The sequence below is a fragment of the Pelodiscus sinensis genome, chromosome 4, assembly GCF_049634645.1.
Source record: "Pelodiscus sinensis isolate JC-2024 chromosome 4, ASM4963464v1, whole genome shotgun sequence".
NCBI lineage: Eukaryota > Metazoa > Chordata > Testudines > Trionychidae > Pelodiscus > Pelodiscus sinensis.
In genome coordinates, this window is record NC_134714.1 from 67,199,886 (window position 1) to 67,222,765 (window position 22,880).

The 22,880-nt window shown below is 47.3% G+C and overlaps 1 protein-coding gene across 9 annotated transcripts in view; it reads left to right on the forward strand.

Moving 5' to 3' along the window:
* TMEM62 (transmembrane protein 62) overlaps window positions 1-22,880 on the forward strand; it is a 71,122-nt gene that overhangs the window by 18,143 nt on the left and 30,099 nt on the right. For 3 of the 9 annotated variants that reach the window (XR_012903456.1, XM_006128616.4, XM_075927250.1), the window contains 3 exons: window positions 103-240; window positions 3,989-4,034; window positions 6,665-6,806. Coding sequence is in view for 5 of the 9 variants with exons in the window: in XM_006128616.4 (XP_006128678.3) it covers window positions 103-240; window positions 3,989-4,034; window positions 6,665-6,806 (326 nt within the window). In the remaining 4 variants the exon portion in view is untranslated. The other 6 variants (XM_075927251.1, XM_075927253.1, XM_075927252.1 and 3 more) reach the window with 4 other exon arrangements.

The window sequence follows — 22,880 nt, forward strand, 5'->3', positions numbered from 1 at the left end:
GAGTGTAAGGCCAGTACACTGTATGATTGTATTTTATAGCTTTTTTGTGTGATTTATGAAGAATGTAGCATGTAATTCAGTCTTGGCCTTGTGCACATACAGGTGACTTGACAGATGCCAAAACAAAGGATAAATTGGGCTCTGAGCAGATTGAAGTGGAGTGGCAAACTTACCAGTTGATCCTGAAGAGATCAAGAGTCATGGAGAAAACCAAATGGATAGACATCAAAGGGAATCATGGTAAGAGAGAGACAAGAAACTATTATTTTAATGAAGATGCCAAATAATCCCAGGGAAATAAGAAACCCAGTCTAGTCAAATGAAAGTTGTAGGATACCTTCTACTTTGAGATGCTGATATTCATTGTCTGGTAGATCATGTTATGCACCATTAAGATAAGGTTTGTCAACTGAAGTCTCAATTAATTGAAGTCAGGATTAGGCCTTTAGAGAACAAGGAAGAAGGTGTTCCCTTGCTTCTGTCTGCTGACTGGCTAATAACTGAGTAAAAATTGTAAAGAAACTCATTTAATAATCAATCACGTAGATAGATCTACTCTAGCACCTGAACATAGAAAGGATTTCTGGAGGAGTTTCTGCAACACTTCTTCAGTTTTCACAAATTACCTTATTCACCAATTGAAAAAAATACCCTAAAATGTCTTCATTTCTCTACCTTCTCATATAAAACATTTAGCTTATGACTACTTTGTTCTCTGTCAACATGAACCCAAATCAGTAGACCAGTAATTTCGAATACTAAGTTAACTGCAGCAACAGTGAAAGCCAACAAACAAATACTCTCTGGCTCCCTGGTCAATTTATGAAGTTCTTTACTTTAGGGATTTTTGTTTGGTAAATGTTTCCATTAGGATTCTTATTGTGAGACCAAAACTGTTTTATAACATTACACCTCAGTAAAACAGATTACTCAGAAGTGACTTTTTTCTGTGGGTTTTTATGAGAGTATCTCTTTACCTTCTCCCAGTATGAGAGTCGTTGCTCTGTGAGAGAATGAATTCTGTCTTTCCTTTCTTATCTATTTAGTTATCCAGACTCACAATTTCATGTTTCTACTTCAGCTCCTCCTTTTGTTCCCACATAGTAGGATTCCTGTTTAGTCAATGACTTTAGAGATGGAATCTGATGGTGCTTTCCTCTTAAAGGAAAGGTTATTGGTCACATATCTGAAAACTATAATGTGAAGTTTCAATGACTCATCACTTTCCTTACAAGAAATTCAGCACTTGGGACACGTGTGTCCTATTTCCAATTATTTTAACTTTGCTCTCTGCTTTTTTAAATCAATAAAGGCTTTTTATTTACAGGTCTGCTGAAAAATTCATTGAACTACAAAAAACTCACGTTTAACAACGTCTGTTCCTAAATAAAATAATCAAACAAAACATATTAATTTTGTTGATTCGTTATATTTTCCTTTATTGCACCCTGGTCTCCATAGTAGCAGTACAATGCTTCTCTGATGAGTTCAAGAATTTTACAGGGGCACCGTCACTGATTATAAAGTTTTACAGGTGTCTTCACCTCTGCCTTGGTGAGGTTCTTTCCCTTGTTCTCATAGTTGTTGTGTAAAACACAGAGCAAACAGCTATAACCTGAGGCAGATCTTTCTCAGAAGGATTCAGCCCTTGTCATGAGATGTCAACACATTTCTTTCACATCTGCTGTCTGTTGTCATTCTGCAGCTGCTCGGGGTCCCTTTTTCCTATCAGGTGTGTAGTAAAAAGCTTCATAAATTTGGCAAGCTGTTTCCCCCAGAATTACATGAGATCACAAAACCATTAATGTCTATAGTGATCTTTGGAGCAAAAGTCCCATTTTTTCACTTTATAAAATGGAAATGAGTTTTAAAGATTGTAGACCGTTCCAGACCATCTTCCATTAGTGGCCACTTACAAGTCATGGCTCAGAGCATTCACGTCCATCAACCTCATGTGTATTGCCTCCTGTGCATGAATGTGGATCACCCATATCATCTTAATAGCAGCACAAAGCTCCATTACAGCAGTCCTAAAATCTGATCTTTCAATACCAAACTGATTAACTACTGACCAGTAGTAGTTGGGGAAATTGAGCTCCTATCTGGTAGTAGTCATACACCTCTCTGTGCTGAGGAGAACTCTCATGTTGGTTTTCCATTCTTGCAGCTCTGTAGTGCATTCTACACAGATTTCTAAGAAAGTTACCTTCTATATCCTGAAATTTTGCCACCCCTGCAGGAAATCATAGATCTGTATTACTGTCTTATGCTACAAGTTGGTGATGGTGAACACCACTTTTGAGCTGGCCAACTAAGTGAAGCTACATCAGGAATTGTCATGTAGAAGTAACTGCTCCTTTTTCATCTTTCTTTGACTGTAGCAGTATCCATATGGTATCATGGCAGCTATATGGGTGGCTATCTGCCCACTCATCTGTCTATATGACTGGGAATACATTTAGAGCTCCCATTTGCAAAGAGGCAGAGCCCTCCAGTGTAGAAAGTTTCTCTCTGTGGCTTGCACCGCATCTGTGCAGGCATATAGCTTAGGGCTTGTTTTGAGCAAGCTGGGTGTAAATCTATCCTGAACTAGCCTGTTGCAGACTATGTCCATGTGGATCTTGTTGTTATGCACGCTTGCCATGCGTGCTTGTGTGCATTGACCTACTGCGCTTTGAAAAAGGAATAGATTAAAACACATTAGGGAGCTTTAAATGTGTGGCAGCATGTTTCACACAGGCACTTAGTACATAGCAAACTAGGTCTGATTAGATTTACACACCATGTTGTCATAAACTGTGTAGAGGGAAATTTGCTGGTGACCTAACCAATCTCCAGAGGTGAAAAACTAGTACATTAATCTATCACCCAGTCTGGTGTTTGAGCTTGTCAAAGGTATGGTATCCATCTCCAGAAGCATAGACCAAAAAGAGATAAAGGTAGCTACTGGACCCAGATGAGTTAAAATAGCAAGCAATAATGCTTCATGAATTTCAATGGGAAATAAGTTCGTCAGTGCAATCTGCCAAAGACTGCTGAGACTGCTGTCCAATAGAGAGCAATAGAAAACTCAGAGCAGTGGCTCCATCTTAATAGCCTCTTACTTTTATTTCTTTCATTGCAGATTCATAATAGAAAGGAAACTATGACTAAACAGCAGTTGAGGTACAAAGTGATACAACATAGTTTATCTATAAGCACTTGTGTAAGTTTTTGGTTCTTATAAAATGAACTAATAACTAAGCTAGAGCCTAGTTTATTGTTGGCAAGTATTGTGCAATCTTCTACACAAGGCACTTAAGTCCCAACCTGTATTATGGACAAATGGCCATAAAGGGCTACTAGGGGGCTGTGCTCTCTGCTCGCTACGTTCGGTAACTCTCCCTCTCTCGGGGGGGTAAGCAGCCCTGGCTCTTTCCCAAGCTTCCAGGGAGGGCCAGGCAAAGGCATAGCAGTCCTGGCCTGCTCCCTTTCCCCCCAGACACCAGGCTGAGGCTGGGCCAACCCTGGCTCCCTGCCCCCGCCCTGGCTGCTGTGAGGCCAGGCCCTCTCCTTCCAGCAGCTGGGGCGGAATAGGTGGGGGCGGAGGCAAGGACAAGGCTCTGCGCTCCCCATCCCTCCCTGGCCACTGAGCACCGGGGAGGAGGGAGGAAGTAGGCAGACGGGATGCAGAGTGCCATGATGATGTAACTCTGTCGTCCGGCAGGAAAAAATGTTTATAGAGAGAGAGATGAAATGGACAATCTAGTTTTCATATGTGAGGTATTTAGGATTTGAACCCATGTCTCCTGAGCTGAATAACTAACGTAGTAATCGATTATATCTACCTTAAAGAAATGTGATTCAAAATCTTTACTCCAGCTGATCCTAAGAATCAAAGTTTTGTTCTGTCTGGTCTTTTTTCAGTCCTAACCTAATAATGTCCAGATGTGGAATTACTTGACTGTCTCTGTGGGTGATTTTTAGAAATCTTTCTGTTTCATTGCAGATTCATTCAACATTCCACACTTGGACAGTGTCCAAAATTACTACAGGTACGTGTTTTTTTGTTTTTTTTTATACTTCCCTGAGTCTGCGAATCCAAGAGCAAAGAGCATCTATTCATAGTTCACCTTTGCCAAATACAGGCAGTCCCCGACTTACGAACGGGGCTTTTCTCGCCCCTGAGCTCGCGGGCAGCGGGACCGCCCAGAGTGCAGCAGTCCCGCCGCTGCGTCCTCCGGGGCGAGAAAAGCTGCTCCGGGTCTCCCTGCTGTGCTGGGGGGAACTCCCCCCCAGCACAGCAGGGAGAAAGGAGCAAAGCCGCAGAGACGGGGGACCCGCCTGTGAGGCTTTGCTCCGGTCTCCCTGCTGTGCTGGGGGGGAATTAGGAATAAGAGATCCTCCAGAAAAGAGCTTATTTTCCGGAGGATCGCGTCCAGACTGGCACTTTTCTCCGGCTTATCTACAAGCCGGAAAAAAGCGGCAGCCATGTTCATGCAAATGCCGCGGGGGATATTTAAATCCCCCCGCGGATTTGCCTATTCCAAAGTGCTGCATTTGCATCCCTATTACGGAATAGGGGCCAATGTAGACACAGCCCTATAGTTTGCAGGATGATAAAAGCAAAAAAAAATAAAACCAGGAAAAGATGGTGGGGTGTGTGTGTTTTCTCAGGATTATGTGCTGCTAACTGTTATGTATTTAAAATTGCAAAAGGCAGCCATTGTACTTAAAATGCAAAGATTTAGCAAAATAATATGATTTTATTTGAACACAAGAACAGCAGTGCTTATTATTTCTCTGCCCTATGAACACAGGGGCTAAAACTCAAATCTATTCACCATACTTTAAGTGGGAGTAAAAACATCCTATTTAAGGTGGTGGTATAAGACTCCCAGGGTTTTTTATTGCCGTTTACAAGGTGCTATGCTAAGGCAGTCCTTAACAGTAAGCTTGATGAAATAGTCTCATGCAGTATTAGAAGATGATCATTCTGATTGCAGTACTTGAGCTGCCAAGGTTCTTGCTAAGTAAACTTACTAAGATACATGCTAAGTAAACTTATTTTTAAAGTATTGCTTTTTTCTTCTGTTTAGCCCTGGCTTTCTGAACTTTTGCAATTACTCTAGTTCATGGGTTCCCAAACTGGAGGGCATGCCCCCCTGGGTGTGTGTGAAGAAATTCCAGAGGGGGGCACGAGGCGACCCAGCCATGCACCCCCTCCCTCTGTCAATCCCACCCCAAGTTTTGCTGCTATTTTTTTTGAGAGGGAGGGCATGCGGGTTTCTCAAAAATCTAAAAGGGGGCGTGATGCCGAAAAGTTTGGGAACCACTGCACTAGTTGGTGAAGGTTACAAATTCCTAAATATGGAAACTGTTTTTGGGTGCATTATTTAACAGAACAAATTGTATTCCTTATTTAAATTTATGGACACTTTAGCTTGTACATACTGTGGGACTTAAAAAATTCCAGAATTGAAAACAAAAATCTCAGCTAATCCTAGAATGTTGCACAATTATAAGTTAGAGGTCACATAGAATTTATCAGTTTTCATTTGAGCTTCTTAATAAATGTCATTGGCTGAAAGATTGATTCCTTATTTTAATGGAGTAAAATCTCTTTCAAAATGACACTTTCAACAGTCTTTATTTAGAACTCAGCTATGCCTAGGGTTAAGACGACCTGTTATCTAGGAAGAAACTTGTATTCTATACCTTATTCTTTTACAATTAACTAGAATAATGCCTTGAATAGAAAAATGTATTTCCCTCTTTTCCTATTCTTAAAAATCTCTTTTAAGAATAAATAATACCAACACTTGTATTAACTAATGTGCAAAGGAAAGCCTTGTTCCTGCCTTCTGTTTCTTATAAGGTCTGGACATTTTTTTTTAAATTGCTTGTATTTTACATAAGAAATTCAAGTGTTGTTCTTCCTGCGACTCTGGGGGTAACTGGAGAACTGGTAGAATTATGATAGCACAGCTACCAGGGAAGAACTTGAGTGAGAGAAGATGGTGGGCTTTTGGGTTTTTTTTGTTATTTGTAAGGTTTTGTGTCGTGTGTTGTGTTATTTTTGTTTTGGGGGTGTTTGAAAAACAATTCAATAACAAACCCTTTCAGCAAATGGTAATTGTTTTTATAATCTGTATTAGAATCATCTAGGAAGGAACTCTAGTATAATAGGGAAGATAAGACTTGACATTTTTGATGCTTCTAAATTAGAATGCACAATTTAAAGAATTGCTCCAGGTCTTCTCTTTATACCAAAAATAAACACATGATATAAGACCAACTTGTTTTCTCTGCAGGTCTCTTTTAATTAGGATTGTAAGTGGCTCTGCTACCCTTTCATTCAGCTGATTCTCCTGGTGGTGTCCTGCATTTATTCCTGTCCTTTATCTGTAAAGAGCAGCATTTTGCACAGAAAAAATGTACCTACTCTGACCCTTTCTTTTAACCATTTGAGTGCTAACCTGCTTTAAACCCAAGTTTGTGGTACATGGATCAGAAAGTTTGTCCTCTTTGAAATAAAGATCTTCCCATGCTCACGGATTTTTATAGTGGACTTTACCGTAATAGGAAGATGGAATTTAATCTGAAATCTTATATTCTATATCCTTTCCCTTTTGCCATTGCTCTAAACTTTCCTGACTCTGATATTTCCATATTGTTCTGACAGGAAGTACTCTGCCTGGCAGAAGGATGGCTCTTTCCATTATGTGCACAGGACTCCTTTTGGAAACTATTCATTCATCTGTGTGGATGCCACCCTCAGTCCAGGCCCAAAGAGACCATACAATTTCTTTGGGATTCTAAATACGGTACAGTAGAAGAATTTACATTCCATTTTATAAACTGCTGGTACTTCTTCTGACATGTGATTTGGTATTTGTTATTTAAAAAGAAAATGTTTCAAACTCTAATGAGAGAGACTAAGTAGATGAGGTAATATGTTTTATAGGGTCCACTTCTATTGATGAAAGAGACAAGCCAAGTTTTCAAGGTATCTGGACATTTTCCTCTGTATATCCCTGAAAACATGTGTCTTTCATCAATAGAAATTGGTCCTATAAAAGATATTACGTCACTTAACTTTTCTCTCTCATATCCTGGGACCAACATAGCTACAACACTTCAAAATCTAATGTTCATCTAGAAGAGTCTTTGTATATTAATATTGTTTTGGTATTTTTCCTTAAGAAAACTAATATTTCTTACACCACACTCTAAAGTATGAGAAAAATATTTTCTCCCTCTTTCTTGCAAGAAAGAATCTGTCATTCCAACATCAAAATAAGACTGAGAGGCTTCTCCTCCCCTACAACACTGTCAAGAACTTCCTATGGCTTTTGTTTTTATTGCACCGCAGTGCTGGTACCAGCCCCTTTAAAATAAAAATTATTTTCTTCCCAATTCTGTCTTTTCTGATTCGTTAAGCATTTTCTTTGTATGTTTTCTTGGTGTGTTTTTATTTTCTTTATGTTCTTGTTTGTGCACAAGCACTCTAATTTATGTTGAGAAGATGTGGTATTGAAGTACGTAAAAGTTATGTGAGAGATGATCTGCTTACTAACCAGTGTATCCAGACTTAGACCATTTGAATGTGGTTTTTAAACTCAGGTGCTGTTCTCTTGTGATCGTTAAAGATGCTATGACAATATTTGAAAGAGAAGGGATATTAACATCAATGTTTAGGTCAAATTTCAGTTCAGATATTTGCAATTTTATTCCCTACACTCCTATTCTAGTTTCTGATACATGAGGGCTACGTCTAGACTATATCCCTTTTTCGTAAAAGGAATGTAAATTAGATGTATCGCAATTGATAATGAAGTGGGGATGTAAATTTCCCCCGCTTCATTAGCATAAAAATGGCTGCCGCTTTTCTTCGGCACGGAGCTTTGCCGGAAAAAAGCGCCAGTCTAGACGCGGATCTTGCAGAAAATAAAGCCTTTTCCGAAAGTTCCCTTATCCTTTATTTCATAGAGATTTTTTTTCATAGAGAAATTTAAATCCCCACTTCATTAGCAATTGCGATACGTCTAATTTACATTCCTTTTACGAAAACAGGATGTAGTCTAGACGTAGCCACAGTGTTCTTTTTCACTTATTCTCCTGGAATTTTGTTTAGTGTTGCTATGTTCTGTTAAACAGATGTTGTCTTCTGCCCCAAGCTGACTGCATTCAGTGATAAGTAAAATGTTCTCTAACGTTTACTTACTCCAAATGAGTATTGAGGCTAAGGACTTATTTATACATGCAATTTATTCTCCATGTATAGACATGCCCTAAGTAAATTAATGTTTGGAGATAATTGTAGGAAAGGTGTAATAGATCTGCAAAAATACAGTATTATTCTTATTATTAATCTTAATTCATGCTAGATGCATTAGCTTTGCAGGCAAAATTGAAGATGGGACTGTTTATTTCTGAGTCCGATTTCTTGTCCTTGACTCCAGTCTAAGCTTGTTTTACTTACGAGCAAGCAAATGTAAGATAAACATTTGCACAACATTGATAGATGGAGAAAAATAGATAGTTCAGGATCAATGACCATCTGTTGCTATGTGATTGATTAAAACCACAGGTTTTAATGATGTTTATATAATTGTATCATCTTGTTGATTGTACATCTGAGGTTTTAACAAGTAAGCAGAAAATACACAAATCCTTCAAGGCAAATGAAATATTAATTGTAGTTACTAAAACATTGTTGCACTTACCTGGTTTGGCATCCAAAGTTCACCCATTTTTGAATGCTTATAACTCAGATTTTCCATTCTATTCTTGTGTATTGCAACATTTATCTTCAGGTGAGAAGGCAGAAGAATATGTTGGCTGTCCTCTTTGATCCCCTGAGAGAGTGCATTCAGAGAGGGAAAACCCATGGTTTTTCTTACTTTTTTACATTAAAATTCAGGTGTTATCAATTCTGCAAGTTTCTATGAATTCTAATAATTGAGGAATTTGTAAAATTATGTCAAGAATCAAGAGACTGAAAGTTGAACAACTGAGAGAAGGGAATTTTAGTCACTATTTAAAATGCGTTTTCATTTAATATTTTAACACCAATGTCAAACATTTTGGAGAATGTATTTGTAAAAAATTCTGTGCCTATGTTCCTTCAGTTAAGGCATTAGAGCTGACAATGGACGTTTTCTGAGCTCTTTCATCACTATGGTAAATACCAAATATCATTATGGCAATACCAAAGATGACCAGATTTGATACTCTAAGGTTTTAAAAAAAAGCAGATATAAATAACAAAAAAACCCAACCCTAAAACTTCCTTTTTATGTTGTGTAGGTTCTTATACCACACTCATCACCATTGTACTGAGCACTGTCCAGTAGCGCGTTAAGTGAGGTGAATAACACCTGTTGTGTGTTTGTTCTCTCCCCAACTAGGGAGTTGGGTGGATTTTTAATAAATATGTGTTGTGATGTATTTATCTTAGAGAAGGCACTCAGGGTATGTCTACACTACAATGTTAGTTCGAACTAACGGATGTTAGTTCGAACTAACATTCATAGCCGCTACACTAGTGCTCCGCTAGTTCGAATTTGAATCGAACTAGCGGAGCGCTTAGTTCGAACTAGGTAAACCTCATTTTACGAGGATTAAGCCTAGTTTGAACTAGCTAGTTCGAATTAAGGGGTGTGTAGCCCCTTAATTCGAACTAGTGGGAGGCTAGCCCTCCCCAGGTTTCCCTGGTGGCCACTCTGGCCAACACCAGGGAAACTCTATGCCCCCCTCCCGGCCCCGGACCCCTTAAAGGGGCACGGGCTGGCTACGGTGCCCGTGCCAGGTGCAAGCCTGCCAGCACCCAGCCAGCAGACCCTGCACCTGGCACGGCACAGAGCCACCCACCCGATGTCCCCCAGCCCCCCCCCCCTCTTCCCGGGACCAGGCTGGCGGCTCCCGAGAGCTTGCCCTGGACCGCAAGAGGCGGGCACCTTCCTGGGCTAGTGCGGACATCGTGGACCTCGTCCACGATCTCCGCACTAGGCACAGGAAAGTGGCCGGCTAGGGCAGGAGAGCTGCCAGCCTAGCCACCCAGGAGCAGGTGTGCATGAAAATCAAGGGGGTCCACTGAGACCCCCGACCCTGAGCCCTGAGCTTACAATGGCTGTCCTGGGTCAGACCAAAGGTCCATCTAGCCCAGTAGCCTGTCTGCCGACAGCGGCCAACCCTAGGGACCCTGGAGGGGATGGACCGAAGACAGTGACCAAGCCATTTGTCTCATGCCATCCCTCTCCAGCCTTCCACAAACTTTGGGCAGGGACACCACTCCTACCCCCTGGCTAATACCACTCCATGGACCCAACCTCCATGACTTGATCTCACTTCCCTTTCAACTCTGTTCTAGTTCTAGCCTTCACAGCCTCCTGCAGCAAGGAGTTCCGCAGGTTAACTATTTGCTTTGGGAAGAAGAACAACTTTCTCTTACTAGTTTGAAGCCTGCTACCCATTCCTTTCCTTTGGAGTCCTTCTTTATGGGAACTCAGGAAGAACTTTTCTGAATGCACCCTCTCCACCCAACCCCTGCTTTTAGAGACCTCTATCCTGTCCCCTCTCCGTCTCCTCTTTTCTAAGCTGAACAGTCCCAGTCTCTGTAGCCTTTCTTCATCTGGGACCTGTTCCCAACCCCTGATCATGTTAGTTGCCCTCCCCTCTCCCAGCCTTTCTCTTCCCCTCTCCCACCTCCTTTTCCCAGTCTCCCCCAGTTTTGTTCAATAAAGACAGAGTCAATGTTGGAAGAAACGTTACCTTTATTTTGTACATCAATAAGAAGGGGGGCTAGGGAAGGGTAAGTGGAAGGAGGTGAGGGAGGAATGGGCTGGCTCTGCGGGCTTCTGGGGGTGGAAGCTCTCCTGCAGCCCCCCAATTGCCCCCTCTCCCCAGATGGCAGCCTGCGGCAAGTGCAGCCGGGCTGATGGCCGAGTGGTGTGATGTGCCCAGTGTGGGTACTCCGGGCACTCCAAGCCAGAACTTCTTTGCAAGCGGGGCACCCCTTAGAACTGTGTGTCCGGGGTGGGGGTCGGGACCCTTTAAGCGCAGCCCTCGGCTAGCCTGAGACAGCATCTCCATGCTCAAAGTCCTCCTCTTATGCCCTGCCGGCACTGCTTCCGGCCATCCTTAAGCCCTGTTCAGAGGCCACTCAATGTGGACTTGCTAGTTCGAATTAGCAAAACGCTAATTCGAACTAATTTTTAGTTCTAGACGCGTTACTTCAAATTAGCTTAGTTCGAATTAACTAATTCGAACTAAGTTAGTTCGAACTAGCGCTGTAATGTAGACATACCCTCAGAGAGGTGAGTGATGAGGTTAATGAGGATCCTTAGTTCCTGGAGTTTCATTCCACACTTTGGCTACATCTACACTGCAGCACTATTTTGGGATACCGGAGCATCTTTTGAACCCGCCAGTTATTTCAGAATATAACGGGCTTGCTATTCCAACATCTGTGTAAACCTCATTCCTCGAGGGTTAAGGAACGTTTTGGAATAGCGATTTATTTCTAAATAAGTGCTGTGTAGACAGAGACAAATTGCGTATCTTATTTCAACCTGTGATGCAGTGTAGATGCACCATTTCAGAGCAACCCCAAGACACTTCCTACACAGACAAGCTTTACTTCTGTTGATGAGAGTTCAGCTGTGCCAGGGGAGTTTAATTATCAACCACAGTTTTTATCCTGGAGCTTTAGACAAACTTTTAGATACCCTAGGCCTGTGGTCACCAACCAGACGATCGCGTTCGACTGGTCGATCGCAGGGGCTCCATTAGTCAATCTTCAGCTCCCTCTGAAATGCGCGTGTGACAGGGTGAGGCAACCCCGCACTAAAGGGCCCCCCCCCCCCCAGCGAGGCTGGAAAAAGCGGCGCGGCTTGTCTCGCCGCTGCCGAGGACGCGTTCGGTGGAGTAACCGGAACGCGCCGCTCGGCACGTGGTCGAGCTGGCGTGACCCCGAGCAGCGTGGGGGGTGGTGACGGGGTGAGGCAACCCCGCACCGAGGGTGCCCCCCCAGTGGGGCAGAAAGGAGCACCGCGGCTTGGCCCGTCGCCGCCGGGGACGCAGTCAGCGGGGCAGCCGGGACACGCCGCCTGGCTGGCGGCTCCACGGATGCGGTCCGGAACACCGCGGGGGAATGAGCCCCCGCGGTAAGGTCAGCAGGGACAACGGGGAAGGAACGTCACCCTACCAGCCTCGGGGCAGGCGGCCCCGCAGACGCCCCCAGCCAGCCCTATTCTCCACAGCTGCGGGAGGCAGGGAGGACGCTGGGGGTGAGGGGAAACAGCTGGGGAGGAGAAGCTAGAACCGTGGGGGAACACAGGTGTGGGCGCTCTGGAGGGGCGGGGGCGGCACCTTCCCCAGGTATAAAGCCAGCAGAAGCAGAAGCAGAGGAGAAGGTGAGGAGGAGGATGCTGGAGGAAGGGACTGAGCGGTACGAGGAGGCAGCAGGACAAGCCGGCTGGTGAGCGGACGAGCGGTGACGTGAGGAAGCAGCCCAGGGCGGGTGTACTGGAGCCCGAGGGTTGATGCGTTGCAGCTCCGTGCCCCATCAGCCAGGTTGGGGGAGAGAGGAGCATCTCCCCTGCCTTAGGGCCCTGGGCTGGGGTCTGGAGAGAGGGAGAGCCCGGACCCCCCTCACCTCCTCGCTCGTGGGATCTTCTGGGCAACCGACGGGAGGGTCAACCCGGCGCCGCGTCACGGAGACTGGGACCGTCCGCGACGGCGACCGGGGTAGTGGGGCTACCCAGGTCAGGGTGGGCCTATGGACCTCATAACACGTGGTGGAGAATGTGGGCACCGGGCCCCCGAGCGGAAGGGGGTGGCGCTAGAGGAGCTGGGACGGCTCTAGGGTACGGATAAGGGCGGAGGTTTGTGGTGTTAAGGAGGCCGCCCAAATGGAGCCGGCAAAGGTATTGGAGTGGGTGATGGAAAACCAGCGTCAGCAGCAGCACCAACAGACGCAGATCGTGCAACAGCTGGCGTCGCAGTTCCAAGAACAACAGCGGCAGCTGGTTAGAGAACTCACAGAACACCAACAGGCGGTAGGGGCCCGACGAGGGAGAGGGAATGCCCCCTGGCCAGGGGAGGAAAACGCAGCTGGCGGGGCCCAGCTGCCCGTTCGTTTAGCAAAGTTGGGCCCAGAGGATGACGTGGAGGCCTTCCTCGTAACGTTTGAACGAGTGGCCACAGCGGCAAAATGGAAGAACACTGGGCGACTATAATGGCTCCCTACTTGTTAGGGCCGGCCCAGATGGCATACTGGGGGTTGCCCGCGAGGGATGCGCTCCACTACTATAAAGTGAAGGAGGCCATGTTAGATCAGGTAGGGATAACCCCCGAAACATACCGCCAACGGTTCCGGCAAGAACGGTACCGGCCAGGAGACCGGCCCCGCGCGGTGGCCCACCGCCTGAAGGAGTCCGGGATGCGGTGCCTGGAACCCGAGCCCAAGACGGGAATGCAGGTGGCGGAGATCGTCATTTTGGAACAGTTTATACAGGTATTACCTGGGGAAGGACAGAGGTGGGTTCGACGCCACCGTCCCTCCACCCTCGCGGAGGCAGTAACTTTGATGGAGGATTTTATGGCCGCGGAAGGAACAGAGGAGCGCAGGAAGACTCCGGTGAGTAGTCAGCCGGGGAGAGCATCGATCGTAAGTAAGGGCCCTGCCGGGAGGGGCGAGCGGAGGCAGTCGGCGGAACCGGGGCCAGCCTGGGGGCGGAAATTGGCACCCGTGTGGCGAAACCCAGCAGAAGAACCCAGGGAGGAGAAGAGGGGGCCCGCCACCGAGAAAGACAACGGACGGAAGGTGGGGCCACCTAGTAAGCAGGTCTGCTTCCAATGCGGGCAGGAGGACCACTTCCGCCAGGAGTGCCCCGTAATGGACTGTACGTTTGGAAGAGTGATGACCTCGGAGGCCCAGAAGGTGAAAAGCCCGCCGAGTAAAGTGATGGCAAGGATAAAGGTGGGGGGCTGTATCGTGGAGGCACTGGTGGACTCCGGCTGCGGACAAACGATGGTACGGGCTGACTTGGTCGAAGGGGAAGCAGCTACTGGAGGGCCCATCTGGATGCAGTGTGTCCACGGGGACGTCCGCCCTTACACGACGGCTTGGATCCAGATAGAAGACGGACGGTATACAGAGACGTGGCGAGTGGCGTTAGCCCCAAACCTGGCGTATCCCGCCCTATTAGGATACGACTGGCCGGGCCTGGGCCTCCTGCTCCGACAATGGGGGCAGGCCGCAACACCACCCGAGGACAACCCCGGGGAAGGGGTACCGGAGGTGGCGCAGGGTGAAGAAGCCCAAGCCCCAACTATCGGGCACACGGCAGGAGGGGCTACACCGACCGGTACCGGAGAGGACGCTCAGCCGGCTAACCTGGACGTAGACGAAGGGGACTTTATCCAGCTTCAGCGAGCGGACCCCTCGCTTCAGCGAGCCTGGGAACAAGCTACAGCTCTGGGCGAAGGAGGCGGGACTCAGGAGATCTATGGCCAGAATCCCCGATTTGAGGTACGAGGGGACCGATTATACCGGGTGACCCAGGAGGGGGAGGGACACGAGACGGTCCACCAGCTGTTAGTCCCCACCCGGTATAGGTGGCGGGTCTTGGAATTGGCGCATGACCACCCCTGGGCCGGTCACCTGGGGCGGGAGAAGACCCAACAACGCGTGCTGCAAAGGTTCTTCTGGCCGGGGGTATATCGGGCTGTTCGGCACTTTTGTGACTCATGCCCACAGTGCCAACTGACGGCCCCCGCAGGGGTCCCGAGGGCCCCACTCGTTCCGCTCCCGGTGGTTGGGGTCCCTTTCGAGCGGGTGGCTTTTGACCTGGTAGGGCCGGTCGAAAAGTCGGGCCGGGGGCACCAATTCATATTGGTTTTAATAGACTACGCAACCCGATATCCCGAGGCAGTCCCATTGCGGTCCACCACGGCATCCGTGATCGCGGGAGAGCTGGTAAAAATCTTTGCGAGGGTAGGGCTCCCTCGGGAGGTGTTAACAGATCAGGGCCCGAATGTCACATCCCGGGTAATGAGCGAACTCTGCCGGATGCTGCGGATTAAAACACTACGCACCTCCGTGTATCACCCCCAAACGGACGGCCTAATAGAACGATTTAACAAGACGCTCAAAGCAATGATAAGACGGTTTATACATGACGACCCCGGGAATGGGATAAGATGTTGCCAGCCCTGTTGTTCGCTGTCAGGGAAGTGCCCCAGGCCTCCTCGGGGTACTCCCCATTTGAATTATTGTACGGGCGGCAACCGCAGGGAATATTAGACCTGGTGAAAGAGAGCTGGGAAGAGCAAGAGTCAAGGGCCCGGGGGACAGTCCACTATGTGCTGCACCTCCGGGAAAGGTTGCGGGCCCTGGGGGAGTTAGCGAAAAGCAATTTAGAAAGGGCTCAGGAGCACCAAGAAAGGCGCTACAACCAGGGGGCCCGATTGAGGGAGTTCGCACCGGGGGATCGGTTCCTGTTGCTATTGCCAGACCGGGACTCTAAGCTGATGGCGAGATGGCAAGGGCCATTTGAGGTCCTCCGGAGGGTCGGAAGGTGGACTATGAGCTAAGGTTACAAGGAAAAAAGGACGACACCCAAATATACCATGTAAACCTCTTAAAGAGGTGGAAGCCCCGAGAAGCGCTATTTATTGATCCGCGACCCCCCGAGTTAGACCTCGGCCCTTGGTGTGAGACTGAGGAGGAGCCCTGGATAGAAGGAAAGCTGGCACCCGCGCAGAGGAAAGAGATGGAACAGCTGCTACAGACATTTCTGCATGTGCTAACAAGCCAGCCAGGTAAGACTACCCTCGCCGCCCACGAGATAGACACGGAACCCGGGAAGAAGGTCCGCAACCTGCTCAGGCCATTACCACGGAAGTTATGGGAGCCCGTGAAACAGGAGTTACAGATGATGTTGCAGTGGGGGGTGGTAGAAGAGTCGTATAGCGACTGGCGGAGCCCGATAGTGCTGGTTCCAAAGGCAGACAAGACACTATGGTTCTGTATAGACTTCCGTGGAGTGAATGCGATCTCACGCTTCGATGCCTACCCCATGCCCCGGGTGGAGGAGTTGCTCGAACATATTGGAGAAGCCCAGTATCTCTCCACGATTGATCTCACGAAAGGCTATTGGCAAATCCCTCTGATCACCGGAGCCAGGGAGAAGACCGCCTTTGCAACTCCCTTTGGGCTGTACCAATTTGTGACGATGCCATTCGGGCTCCATGGCGCGGCGGAAACATTCCAACGGCTCATGGACCGAATACTGCGGAAGCATCAGACCTACGCCGTCGCGTATATTGACGACATCGTCATCTTTAGCACAACCTGGAGGCAACACCTGAAACATGTGCAGGCCATCCTCGAGGCCCTAGTGGAGGCCGGTTTGACAGCAAACCCAAAGAAATGCAAATTCGGATGCCGGGAAGTGTCATACCTAGGCTATACCGTGGGGGGAGAGCGCCTAAAGCCCTTAGTCGACAAGGTGAGTGCGGTGCGGGATTGGCCTTTACCGGCAACCAAGAGACAGGTACGTCAGTTCCTGGGGCTAGCAGGGTACTACAGACGATTCATAGCCGACTTCGCTACCCTAGCGGCACCGTTGACTGACATGACGCGGAATAACCAACCCCAAAAAGTATGCTGGACCGAAAGGGGCAGGCAGGCATTTGACACAATCAAACGGCGCCTGGTGTCCGCCCCTATATTACGACAACCAGACTTTTCAAGACCGACCATTCTACAGACGGACAGCCTCAGAGGTGGGGCTCGGGGCAGTGTTAGCACAGGAAGTCGAGAGGGAGGAACATCCCATACTATATATGAGTCACAAACTGTTCGACCGGGAAAAGAGCTATGCGACTATTGAGAAAGAGGCCCTGGTGGTTAAGTGGGCCATTGAGGCTTTACGTTATTATCTTCTAGGAGACCGTTTCCTGTTGATCACAGACCACGCACCGTTGAAGTGGATCCAGTCGATGAAAGAGACAAATGCACGGATAATGCAGTGGTATTTAGCTCTCCAACCGTCCTGTTTCCAGGTGGTACACCGCCCTGGGGTGGCGCACCAGAACGCGGACTTCCTATCGCGAAGTATGAAGGAGGCTGAGGGGACGAAAGGACCCCCACAGCTCGACTTAAGGGGGGAGGTGTGTGATGGGGTGAGGCAACCCCGCACTAAAGGGGCCCCCCCCAGCGAGGCTGGAAAAAGCGGCGCGGCTTGTCTCGCCGCTGCCGAGGACGCGTTCGGTGGAGTAACCAGAACGCACCACTCGGCAGGTGGTCGAGCTGGCGTGACCCCGAGCAGCGTGGGGGGTGGTGACGGGGTGAGGCAACCCCACACCGAGGGTGCCCCCCCAGCGGGGCAGAAAGGAGCGCCGCGGCTTGGCCCGCCGCCGCCGGGGACACAGTCAGCGGGGCAGCCGGGACACGCCGCCTGGCTGGCGGCTCCACGGATGCGGTCCGGAACACCGCGGGGGAAGGACCCCCCGCGGTAAGGTCAGCAGGGACAACGGGGAAGGAACGTCACCCCACCGGCCTCGGGGCGGGCGGCCCCGCAGACGCCCCCAGCCAGCCCTATTCTCCACAGCTGCGGGAGGCAGGGAGGACGCTGGGGGTGAAGGGAAACAGCTGGGGAGGAGAAGCTAGAACCGCGGGTGAACACAGGTGTGGGTGCTCTGGAGGGGCGGGGGCAGCACCTTCCCCAGGTATAAAGCCAGCAGAAGCAGAGGAGGAGGCGAGGAGGAGGATGCTGGAGGAAGGGACTGAGTGGCACGAGGAGGCAGCAGGACAAGCCGGCTGGTAAGCGGACGAGTGGGGACGTGAGGAAGCAGCCCAGGGCGGGTGTACTGGAGCCCGAGGGTTGATGCGTTGCAGCTCCGTGTCCCATCAGCCAGGTTGGGGGAGAGAAGAGCATCTCCCCCGCCTTAGGGCCCTGGGCTGGGGTCTGGAGAGAGGGAGGGCCCGGACCCTCTCACCTCCTCGCTCGTGGGATCGTCTGGGCAACCGACGGGAGGGTCGACCCGGCGCCGCGTGACGGAGACTGGGACCGTCCGCGACGGCGACCGGGGTAGCGGGGCTACCCAGGTCGGGGTGGGCCTATGGACCTCGTAACAGCGCGCCTGCACACAACTTATTTTAAATCGGCACTCTTCATATGCAGAGCAGCACCACAGGTGAGTACTTGTGGTGGTGTGATGGGATCTGCTGGGTCGGGAGGGCTGAAACACCCTGGCCAGTTGGCTGTGGCGTTCACCCTGAGGAGGTTGCGCCTCGCTCCAGCTAATCGGGCAGCTTCCCCTCTGCTTCAGCTCACATGGAGCATGGTGCACCCTGGCTGAATGCCACGGCCAGCTGGCTGGGCAGCCACTCCTCTTTGCTCCAGCCCAGCTGCCTGACCAGCTGGCCATCCCAGCTAAGCTTTACCATGCTCCACGTGGGCTAGAACAGAGGGCAGCCACCTGACCAGCTGGCCAAAGTTTTCAGCCTGTGGAGGCTGGGTTAGATGGTTCCAATGGTGCCTTTGGGGCTAAATAGCCATGAAGTGATTAACTTTCAAGTGGCACAAACCACAAGCTGTTGGTTCCCCAGCCTGTTAAAAGTTGAGACTCCCCAAATGCAGTCAAAGTTCCTCATGGCACAAACCCCAAAGCTGCATCTTTCCTTTGTGTCTCCATTTCCTTCTCCTTCACTGCAGCTGTTTGTCTTTATCTGCTACCCAAATGCCCCCGGTCTCTCCACCACTTTCCCCATTGGCTCTGTCCATGTGCAAGATATTAATTATTACAGAAAGGAATCCTCTTCCCCATTACTCATCCCCATGATAGTTCATTTCTACTGGCTGTATCTCTACACAAGTTCTATGTCTTATCTATTCCCAAGAGGCGCTGCTGGAGGACACCAGACCCTTCTAAGCCCTGTCCTAAGGCACACTGTATCTAGTGGAAAGGCTTTTCCTATAGCCCTGTGACCTCCCCATCCCATCCCATGCATGATGATGTGTTGTAGGCCACTTCACCAGACAACGCTTCCGCCCCTTAGATGTCCCTTTATCGCCTTATTGCCACTGTGTGCAACCCACGTGCAAATCCCTGCCCAGGCCATGCTGTTTAAATATAAACCCGCAGATTCTGGGAGCCTCAGTCTCTCCCCAGACACAGACCTGCACAGCCCTCCCTGCTAGGAGTTTTCCTTACTGCTTGGGAATGAGAATGGAACCTCTGTTGCTTTTCCTTTCCCTACCCTCTCCCAGGTGTAGCTGGTCCGGTCCAGTCCAGCCCAGCCCAGTGACAGTAAAGCCTGGAGAGACCCTCATATTGACTTGCGCTGTCTCTAATGAATCCATGACTGACAGCAACTATGACTGGAACTGGGTCCAGTGGGGTCCTGGGAAAGGCCTGGAGCCCGGTGAAGCTGTCCCTGCTGGGTTCCAGCTCCAGAAGACCATACTGACTAGCGTGCACAAATAAATTATGAACATTTTAAATTCTAAATCCAAACAGTTGTAAAAGCTGTCTTCAGTCTGACCCTGACAATAATATCACCACATTGTACCAAAACAAATATCACACATTTGATAGTTAGTGTTATCTTGCTTTTTATTTTAGCTATACATCCCTGGCTGGAAATAATGAGTGGCGAACCTGGGCCACCTAAGAAATCGAAAATGTACAACTTCCATGTGGAATGGGAAAATGAATTTCTATTCACAAATGTAAAAGATAAGAGTGTATGTCATCAAAGTTTATCATTAAGTAAAAGGGGCAATTTGGAACAACACCACACAACAGCACATAGTAAATTCAAGGACAGTTTTCCCTTGAACAGAATGCTTTGTACAAAGAAAGTTAATGAACTGAAGGCCATTTTGAAAGCTCGACTGTCATTATTTTTTAAACCAGCAGCAAAAGGCAAGGCCTGCACTGAAGCATCATTTTGTATTTGCCATCTGCTGGCAAAACACAAGAAATCGTTCACAGATGGCAAAATAATTAAAGAAGCAATGACTGTGGCAGCTGACTCTCTATTCAGAGATTTTAAAAACAAAGAAAAAATAATTGCAGCAATCCAGAGCATGTCACTTGGTGCTTCCACAGTAGCAAGACGAGTGGAATCTTTGTCTGAAGACGTCTTTCAGCAACTACAGCAGGACCTGAAGGACTGCAAATGCTTCTCACTAACGTTCGATAAATCTGTCGACATGACCAACACTGCCCAGCTGATTGTTTTTCTGCATATGGTTTTTAAGGATATGACAGTTAAAGAGGATCTTCTCACTCTTTTGCCCCTTAAAGAGAGAACAAGAGGTGAGAATATGCAACGACTTTGAAAGGTATGTGCTTGAGAAAAACATTTCAATCAAGAAACTGATTTTCATCACAACGGATGGTGCACCAGCCATGCTTGGCGCAAACGCGGGCTTTGTTGCATTTTGCAGGAATGATCCTCATTTCCCTTCTTTTGTCAATTATCACTGTATAATCCACCAGCAAGTATTAGCAAGTAAATTTATGGACTTCTCTCATATAATGAAAGTAGTTGTTAAGATAGTAAACTCAATTTGAGAGAGACCCCTTCAACACCACTGTTTAAATCCTTACTTGACAAACTCGATGCTGCCTACAGTGAACTAATCCTCCATGCTGATGTGAGGTGGTTAAGTCGAGGGAAGGTCCTGCAAAGATTTTTAGAGCTGATGTCTGAAATCAACACTTTTCTTAAATCAAGGAATGAAGTGTACAGTGAGCTGTCAGACAGTGCATGGTTGCTAGACTTTGGATTCCTTACAGACATAACATCAAAACATAACGAGTTGAACTGTAAACTTCAGGGAAAGGACAGAGACTTAACACATATGCTCAGTGCTGTGAATGCATTAAAATTAAAACTGGGCCTGTGGTCCTCCCAATTAAAGAATAAAACACTGCATCATTTCCCAAATCTGGAGAGAATACCACAAAAAATCAATGAGAAAGAAAAATGGTTCCACCCAGAAAAATGGTTTCACCTGAGGAAATTAGCAGAGGAATTCAACAGGCGATTTCAGGAATTAGATGTGATGGAACCAATTGTCATGTTTGTCTCAAATCCATTCTTTCAAATAGAAGACATTGGCGGCTTGGCTACCAAATTTCATCAGGTGTTTCATTTACAAAGCAGTGGACTTGATATGGAGATAATTACTATGCAGAATGATATTGAGCTGAAAGTCAGAGCAAGGGACAGTGATTTTTGGAGACTTGTAAACCGAGAAAAATACTCACTTCTATCAGCTTGTGCTTTCAAAGTGAAGGCATACCTTGGCTCCACATACCTCTGTGAGACAGTGTTCTCCCAAGTGAAGTCCAGGTATCGCATCCGCCTCACAGATGCCCTTCTGATGGACTGTATACAATTAGCAATCTCAAACTACAACCCAGACTTCAAGACACTGACAGATAATGTTCAATCACAGATGTCACACTGAGACTTTGTTATTGGAGGACAAAATGTATAATTATCAGTATGTCATTTTAGATTTACATAGCATAAATTAAAAACAGATCATTTATTAAATAACTATAAACGTGATTTTAATTTTATATATAGCATAATTTAAAAATAGACAGTTTATCTACAACATTCTCTTACGGTAGATCTTGGGTTGCCCGTAAATTCAAAAGTCATCTTGCTCTGAAAAAGGTTGGTGACCACTGCCCTAGGCCCAAGCCATGGAGCACCTTGAAGATAAGGAGCAAGACCTTTAACTTGATTGAAAATTCTCTGGGAAGCTAGTGTAAGGAGTAGAGAATGGGTTTGGAGTATTTGTGGTAGCCTATATTGCTGAGGAGATGTGCTGCAGAGCTCTGTACTAGCTGGAGTTTCTTAAATGTTAAAGGTTTTGTGCCTAGATATATCACAGTGTTGTAGTATACCTGGGAAGGATCAAAGCTATAAATAACAAAAGCCAGCTCTCCATCTGTTGGGATGGAGCAGAGCCTCCTATACAACTGGAGATGATAGAAAGCATTATTTGTGGATGCTGCTGTGTGAGAGCTTTAGCATCTGTGAGGAATTCGAGTGTAGTCCTAAACAGTGCACTGAATTGATCAGTTGTGTTGTGTGGTTTCTTTTACCCACTAGCATCACTTCTGTCTTTCACAGATACAGCCAGCTGCTCTTTATCCATGAGCTGATCTCATTTATTTTATGGGCCTTCTTGGTGGTAGCAATGTGATTGTGTGTAGAGCAGATTGTTAGGGTTGCCAGGTGGTTTCAACAAAAATACTGGACACACCTGACATTACATTATAATCTACATTACATCTTATTTAGAAAATACCGGACATTTATATTTTCGTAATTTGTTTCCTGAACAGAAAGCTCAAATACTGGACTGTCTGGTTCAAAACTGGACACCTGGCAATCCTACTTATTGTCATCAACATACTGCTGACACTAGAGTCAGTTTACCTAATGGCTGCATGTAGGTGTTGAAAAAAACTGGGGAGACAGTTGATTCTTATAGGATTCACACATAAGGTGGTAGAAGTGTAGTTTCCCATCACTGCTTTTTGGGTTTCTCTCTCTAGGAAGAACGGACTCTTTCAGCTCATTTTTCTGGACCTCTGTCACCTCTCTCAGCTTGCATGCTTTTTTTATGCTGAAGCCAAAATGGGCAGAAACCTTCTCGGGGGAAAAATCTCATGCAGATCTTCTTTATGCTGCTTTTACCATTGATGAAGTAAAAGAAGTACTTTGAGTGCTATGTAAATTGGGGGTATTGACAACAGTTCTGAAAGTTCCATTTATGTACAGGCTCTTGTAAAAAAAAATTTTTAAAGTATCTTTATATTTGTGTTGTTTGATTCTTGGATCCATGTAGCCT